The 8495-nt window shown below is 37.3% G+C and overlaps 1 protein-coding gene across 1 annotated transcript in view; it reads right to left on the reverse strand.

The window, feature by feature from the left end:
* HELRODRAFT_88257 (hypothetical protein) overlaps window positions 1-1534 on the reverse strand; it is a gene marked incomplete at both ends in the record, with an annotated part of 7131 nt that extends 5597 nt beyond the window's left edge. The window contains 3 exons of the mRNA XM_009029871.1: window positions 461-575; window positions 1034-1093; window positions 1434-1534. Coding sequence (XP_009028119.1) covers window positions 461-575; window positions 1034-1093; window positions 1434-1534 — 276 coding nt within the window. The remainder of the gene's footprint in view (window positions 1-460; window positions 576-1033; window positions 1094-1433) is intronic.
* Window positions 1535-8495: the final 6961 nt, after the last annotated feature.

An 8495-nucleotide genomic window follows, 5' to 3' on the forward strand; every position in this document is an offset into this window, starting at 1 on the left:
TCACACAAATACAAACAAAAATACACACTAATACACACACACACAAATACAATAAAAGATACACACAAATACAAACAAAGATACACACTAATACACACACAAATACAATAAAAGATACACACAAATACAAACAAAGATACACACTAATACACACACAAATACAATAAAAGATACACACAAATACAAACAAAGATACACACTAATACACACACAAATACAATAAAAGATACACACAAATACAAACAAAGATACACACTAATACACACACAAATACAATAAAAGATACACACAAATACAAACAAAGATACACACTTATACACACACACAAATACAATAAAAGATACACACTAATACAAACAAAGATATACACCAATACAAACAAAGATACACACTAATACTCACACAAATACATACAGATACCCACCGATACACACAAACACACACACACACACACAAATACCTGTACAACGTAACCCGTTATGCACTTGAAATATTCAGGCTGCTTGTATCCATTTACTAAAATTGTCCCCTGAACCTTCCTCATGTCCTTCCTTCCTGCCAGAATATCCAAGAGACTGTTGAGAATGGATGAATGAGTGAGTGAATGAGTGAGTGCGTGCGTGAGTGAGTGAGTGAGTGAGTGCGTGAGTGAGTGAGTGAGTGAGTAAGTGAGGAGTGAGTGAGTGAGTGAGTGAGGAGTGAGTGAGTGAGTGAGTAAGTGAGTGAGTGAGTGAGTGAGGAGTGAGTGAGTGAGTGAGTGAGTAATTGAGTGAGTGAGTAATTGAGTGAGTGAGTAATTGAGTGAGTGAATGTTTAAACGAACAAACAAACGAACAAATGAATGAATGAACCAGCAAACAAACGAACAAGTGCAAGTGAGTGAACGGACGAACGAACGAATGAATGAATAACTAAATGAATAAATAAATGAATGAATATATGAATAAATGAATGAATGAATAAATGAATGAATGAATGAATGAATGAATGAATGAATGAATGAAGGAATGAATGAAGGAATGAAAGAATTAACGTTGATTTTCCACAGCCTGTGGGACCCATGATGGCGTTCATTCCAGGAAGTAGCAAACCCCTGGTGGAGAAAATGAATATGAGATGAAAGGATGGAAAGCCTCGCGAATGCGTTTAAACTGCAGTGGAAAGAAACCGAGAAAGTGTTGAATAAATTTGAAAAAATGTTGGATAAGTTGGAAAAAGTGTTGAATAAATTTGAAAAAATGTTGGATAAGTTGGAAAAAGTGTTGAATAAATTTGAAAAAATGTTGGATAAGTTGGAAAAAGTGTTGAATAAATTTGAAAAAATGTTGGATAAGTTGGAAAAAGTGTTGAATAAATTTGAAAAAATGTTGGATAAGTTGGAAAAAGTGTTGAATAAATTTAAAAAAATAATAATTATGATAATAATCACAAACGATATATTATTGAGGACCGTCCTCTTGACTCTATGACAGTTACAGGCGCCATACCATGACGTCACCTCGTACGTAATGTTGTGGAAACTTATTATCGGCCCTATATTATTATTATTTTTGTTGTTGTTGTTGTTGTTGTTGTTGTTGCTGCTGTTGCCTCATCATCATTATCGTAACCGGCATAATTATCACTTTGAAATTATGATCACAGTATTGTCATTTTAATCAGTGTCGTCATCATCATCAGCAGCAGCGGAAAAAGCAGCTTCATCATCATCAACATCACCATCATGATCACAATAACCACCACCATCAAAGACCATTGACGATGGATGATTTATGTTCTAGATTCTTCTTTTCCTGTAAAGATAACGTTCCAGGATCCGGTGACAAGCTCTCCTCCGATTCTTCCATTGTCGGGTTTGCAGCTTGGTGCAGTCTGTCATGACGATGATGACGATGACGATGATGATAATAATGATGATAATGATGATGATGCTGATGATGAAACAAAAACAAAACCATCGATAATCACACATAAATCCACACACACAGACACACACACACACACACAAACTCAACCCACTGATCCCAATTGATCCCTTCATTTTCTTCCTCCATCAGCATGGCCTTCTGCCGTTCCATTTCCTCCATGACGGCCTTCCTCTTGCCCTTCATCAGTCGTTTCTGTTCTTGAAGTGCGTGTTTCTTCTCAGTCAGGGCTGCCATCCTGAAGGCGGCCCACGTGTTGATAGCTACGTCAGACGGATCACTCTAAGCGTTTGTGTCAGTGTATGTGCGTGCGTGCGTGTGCGCGTGTGTGTGTGCGTGTGCGTGTGTGAGCGTGTTAATGATGAGATTATTATTATTATTATTATTATTATCATTATTATCATTATTATTATTATTATTGAGAAGGTTAACAACCTGAAGATCGTTCAAAGAAACCCTTTGGAATTTTGACTTAATCTTCTTATCCCTCATTTTCGCAAACAGACAGACTAACAGAAAGACAGACAGACAGACAGACTTATATTTTTTAATTCTTTCTTAAACTATAAAAAAACTATTAAAACAGTACTGGCTGGATCCCTTTGTTTACATTTCAATAGCAACAAACAATCAGAAGTAAGATGTTTACTTTGTGACGTTTTGAAATTTTTTGAAAGGAAGGATTGTAAATAGTTTGTCCTGTACGTATGCATTTGTGTATTATAAGAGCAAAAATAGAGAGAGAGAGAGAGAGAGAGAGAGAGAAAGAGAAAGAGAGAAAGAGAGAGAAAGAAAGAGAGAGAGAGAGAGAAAGAGAGAGAGAGAGAGAGGAGGAGACAGGTAGAATAATTTTTGAAACATTCCGGCACGACGCCAAATAATGATGATGACGTGACAACACGTGACCCAGACGGAAGTAAATAAACCGGTCCTCATCACGTGATCAGGGCAGCAATAAAAGTTTAAATAAGGAAAAAAATGTTGGCCATCGGTAAACAAATGGTCTTGAAATTTTATTTTTAATTTATTTATTTTTCTTTTTTTTCAAAATTGTCGATATTATTATTATTATTATTATTATTATTATTATTACTACTACTACTACTACTACTACTACTACTACTACTACTACTACTACTACTACTACTACTATTGACATATTGTTGACCTCATTAATTCTCCATGACCTTGCAACAAGTTCACGCCACGTTACGTCGTATCAAACTTGACGCACGTTTGTGTATGTTAGTGTGTGTGTGTGTGTGTGTGTGTGTGTGAACATGCATACGTGTATCTATGCGTGTGTGTGTGTGTGGTTTTTTGTAGGTATGTGTGTGTGTGTTTGTGTGTATGTGTGTGTTTGTACGTTTTATAAGCGCATACAAATTCACTCAATATTTATGTGTGATCTGAGCGAGCCATGATTTTTTAAATGTTTTTTTTCTCTATTTTATGATGGTCAGTTTTCGAGCAAAAAATTATGAAAAAATTAGGCAAAAACAAATATTTAAACATACACACACACCACACAGACACACATACATACATACATTTATACATACATACATACATGATGTATTGCACATAGAAGCGCTAAACATGGGTGGAAAAATTGCCTATAGAAGATTCTCAAGATGTGCTCCAGTGCCATCAGCGCTCATGTTTCAGTAGCCAATTGTTAAATTGTTTTTGTGGTTTGATTATGTCTTACATTCCTAGTATTTGTGTCAACATTTGTAGGAGTTATAAAAGTTAATATTTTTTTATAAATTATAATTTATAATATTTTTATAATTTTTCTAAGATATATACTATTAATATTAAAGTTAATATTTTTTATAATTTATAATTTATAATATTTTTATAATTTTTTCTAAGATATATACTAATACATACAAAGGCCTAAACACGTATATAGACATACATGTATATATATATATATATATATATATATATATATATATATATATCTATACGAACTTCTGAGGTGATATTGTATGTATATTGTTTGTATGTCTGAATGTTTGTACTTTTGTTTGTTTGTTTGTTCGTATGTATGTATGTATGTTTGTATGTTTGTCTGTTTGTATGTATGTATGTATGTTTGTTTGTATGCATGAGTGCAGAGTTATTTTAAAAATCGAGAAATGCATTTAACTGTGAAATAAAACCGCACACAGCCTTACCAAAGCAATTTATAAGTATTAAAAAACAGTCTGGTACACACACACACACACACACACACACACACACACACACACACATACCCATCTACATACATACATACAAACATACATACATACAAACAAATATACAAATATACATACAAACAAATATACAAACAAACGTATATTTACACACACATATATACTTTACCAGAAATTTTTAAAGAGTGTTTGATGAAAGAAACATTTGCTGTTTACGACAAAAGGATATAAGCAGAATTTTATTTTCGTCATCCAACATTCTCGGAAAATTTATAAACAGAGATGACGTCATTGTTGTTGTATTAATAATTAACCTTGAAAGCGTCACCGTTCTTGTGGATGTAAAATCGTCATCATCAGCGTATCAACATCACCAATACTAATTAATCCTTGTGTGATGATCATTTTCTAATTGTGTATAAATACTTCGGGTTTGTTTGGAGATTACAACAACAACAAAAATCACAACAACTAATACTACAACAAGGTAGCAACGGCTACAACAACAACGACAACAACAATAGCAGTAACAACAATAACAACAATAACAAAGACAGTAGCAACAAAACTAAAACAACCACAACAACAGCAACTGCTACAACAACGACAACAGGGAATTACAGCAACGACAACAACAACAACAAAGACAGCAGCAACAAAACTAAAACAAATGTCTCAGTACGGCATCTTTCACCCAAGTTTAAGCAGCGACGACGACGACGACGACCCCAGCCACTTCCCGAACATCCACTCAACCACAACTCTATCCTTCCGCCATCAGTCTGCCTCCCAAATCATCGACGAAATCTTCTTCCTCTTCGTCATCGCCACTTCCGGAATCATCCTTAACATTTTCGTCCTTAGCAGGATCCTATTGAGGTCCAGGTTTCGGCGAAGTTTAGGCGGAGCGTTCATCGGACATGCATGTCTCTTAGACTCATTCAAATGTCTACTTTGTTATCCATTCGGCGTGAGTTTAATACGAGAGAAGCAACCGCCACACTGTGCCGCACTGGCCGCATGCTACGTTCTTGTGGTTACTGCAAGCGGCTTCAATTTGGTAGCTATGGTATGTTGTGAAGCTTACAGGTTCAGCGAGCTAAGTGTCAGAGATTTTAGGAGAAAGTTCAAGATGAAGGAAGTCTGCTGCGTTGGTAGTAATGGAGATAATAATAGTGGTGGTCGGCGTGTTGTCAATACTGCTGCTACTACTGCTGCCACTACTGCTGCCACTACTGCTGCTACTACTGCTGCTACTGCTGATTACAAGTATAGTAGTGGTTGCGAGATGAGCGATGTCAGGTTCAAGACATACGCTGTCAATGAGTGCAATTCATTGAAGATTAACAGGAATGGTGGCGATAATGGTGGGAGTGCCGCTAGCAAAAACAATAAAACCGCTCGTAACGAGAACGCTCTTGGAGATGGCTACGGAAGAAAACATAAAAATAAATTTAAGAAAGGAACAAGTAGGATTTTTAACAAAAATATCATCGAATCGACCTTTAGTACAACATCCCGGGATATGGCCTGCCCATCAAATAAACATTCGACCGAGTATCGAGTAGCGTTCCATCAATTTCATACCGACCACGCGATGTCGAGTAGAACCGATGCTCACAAAAAGATATCAAAAAGGAGAAGCAACGAACGATTTGATGACGATGGCGATGGTAGTAGAAGAAGCCGTGATGTGGATGTTTTTGTTGACGGGACCGGTTTTAAAATGAAAGAAAATTTAAAAACTTTATTTTCAAATAGTGACGAAAACATTACATCTTACAATACTGACAGTAATATAGCATCTTTCAGTAGAAACAACGTCACTAATATAGGGTCTAAGCATAGCAACAGCAGCGGTTGCAGCGACGGTCTAACCGTACATCTGTCTAGCGATAAACATGACAGTCAGCAATTTTTTAACGTGAAAAATTTAAATATGAGTCTCGATACATGCCAACTTATTATCGACAACGACGACGAAAACAACAACTACAGAAATGAAAATACTTTCAACCGCAACAGCAGCAACAACAGCAGCAACAACAACAACAATCACAGCCACAGCAGCACGCATACAGCATTCAATCGTCGTCTCGAACATTTTAATTACCAAGAACGAAACATTCAATCTAGCGATGAGAAGGCAAACAAACTTAACAGTGCAAACATAAACAGCAGCAACAACCTAAACAACAAAAACAACTTTCTACGCAACTACAACCCAAACAACAACCCAAACACCAACAACAACAACATCTTCAGATTGAAAACGAGCAACTCGTGCGTTCTATTCGGCATGGTCATAATCTACATGGGCAGTCTCATTGTGCATCTCGGCCCTACAATCATCGGTGGCAACTTCGACTACAACACTCCAATCGGAAACTGTTTATTTGTCTATGGTACCGTTAAAAGTTACGTCGTTCAAACAATGTGGATCCTGATTATGAGTCTGTCCGTTATTATCGCCACCTATTATCTATTTCGCTTGAGGATGAATGTCCTAAGCAAAACCGGTAAGCGAATATCGGCGTTGATTCGATCCTCAGTAGCGGTTTCTCGCGGTCGGTTCGCGATTGATTACAATCGGTACAACGGTTCAAGCGATCAGTCGTTGAGTTTGAGGCAGCAATCGCTGATGAAAGTTCGAGTTTTGAGTTTTCTGACTGCATTGTTTGTCCTCTGCTGGTACCCGCTGTATATCTTAACTCTCTCAGATCCTAAGTTCAAGAGGTCAATCAAACTCTACAAACTTTTAACGTTCCTAGCCTGGTCAAATTCCACACTGAATCCTCTCGTCCTTGTTTTATTTGAGAAAGATGTGGCACTTTCCAGAAAGAATGATTGTCGATGCTTGAAGAAACAACGCAGATGTTGTCGCAGCTGCATTGGTAGCGGCGGTGGTGGCGATTCAAGCGATGTTAGCAGCAACAAAGATTGTTTAATACACAGTAGCTGTCTTAGTGATAGTAGATCAACCGACAACTCAACCACAAGAGAGACAGTGACAAATACAAATTCGTCATTTTGTTCTAAAAATTGTATAAAACGCTGCTGTAGTTGCTTCGTGTGCTGCAAAAACAGTCGCCAAAGTAGTAGTAGTAGTAGCGGCAGTAGTAGTAGTAGTAATAACATCAATAACAGTATTAATGTTACTGCTGATGATAACAGCAGCAATGCAAATATCACCGATCGAACGGACAGCAAAAAAATATTTCGTGCGAAAGAACTGCAGAAACATCACAACAGTCTCATTCACAACAGCAACATAACATCAACTACAGCAGCAGCAGTAACTACTTCTACTACTGCTACCACAGCAGCAACTACTTCTACTACTGCTACCACAGCTTCCAGTATTACATCTGCCAAAATTGCCATAAAAAACTCTTCGGATAGAATGGATATTGCAAACGTTATTAAGACTTCTAACACTCGTACCTTTACACGGGTGCCAATAACAGCAATTTATACATAATTTTTCTGTTTAACCTAGTAGAAAATGGTTGTAGGAAACGAAGTGGTAATAGAAGTCGCAGTAGTCGCTGCAGTAGTAGTCGTGGTGGTAATAGCTATTAAAAGAATGGCGATGAAGATGACGATGATGATTAGGACTGACGATTGACACAACTCTGATTAATAATGATGACAAATGAATGATGATATCGGTGATGGCACTGCTGCTGCTGATGATGATGACGATGATGAGAATGATGAGGAGGAGGATAATGATGATGACGATGATGAAGAAGAAGATGGTGATGATGATGAGGAAGATGGTGATGATGACGATGATGAGGACGATGATGATGATGATGCAATAAATCAAATATGAAGTAATAATAATCGCCGTTTTAAAACGACTCGCCTTGATTCATTAGTATTCAAGCCATCATTTGGCGATGAAAATGTTTTCGATCATTCAGGAAAGAAAGATTACTACTACTACTACTGCTACCACAACTACTACTACTACTACTACTACTGCTGCTGCTACTTCTACTACTACTACCACAACTACTACTACTACCACCACCACCACCACTATTACTACTACTACTGCTACTACTACTACAACATCTACTACTACTACTACAATAACAACAACTACTACTACTACTACAATAACAACAACTACTACTACTACTACAATAACAACAACTACTACTACCACGACTACTACTACTAACAACAACTTCAACCACTACAGATACAACAACTACATCTACTACAGAAACAAGTACTTCCAACACTTTCAAGAACTTTATGGCAGCAGCGGCAGTAGCAGCAGTGGCCTCGGGATGTCGCTTTTTGCCGCTAGCAGCAGCGGAGGCAGCCGTGACGGTGAGATGTTGATGCT

The sequence above is a fragment of the Helobdella robusta genome (assembly GCF_000326865.2).
Source record: "Helobdella robusta unplaced genomic scaffold HELROscaffold_63, whole genome shotgun sequence".
NCBI lineage: Eukaryota > Metazoa > Annelida > Clitellata > Rhynchobdellida > Glossiphoniidae > Helobdella > Helobdella robusta.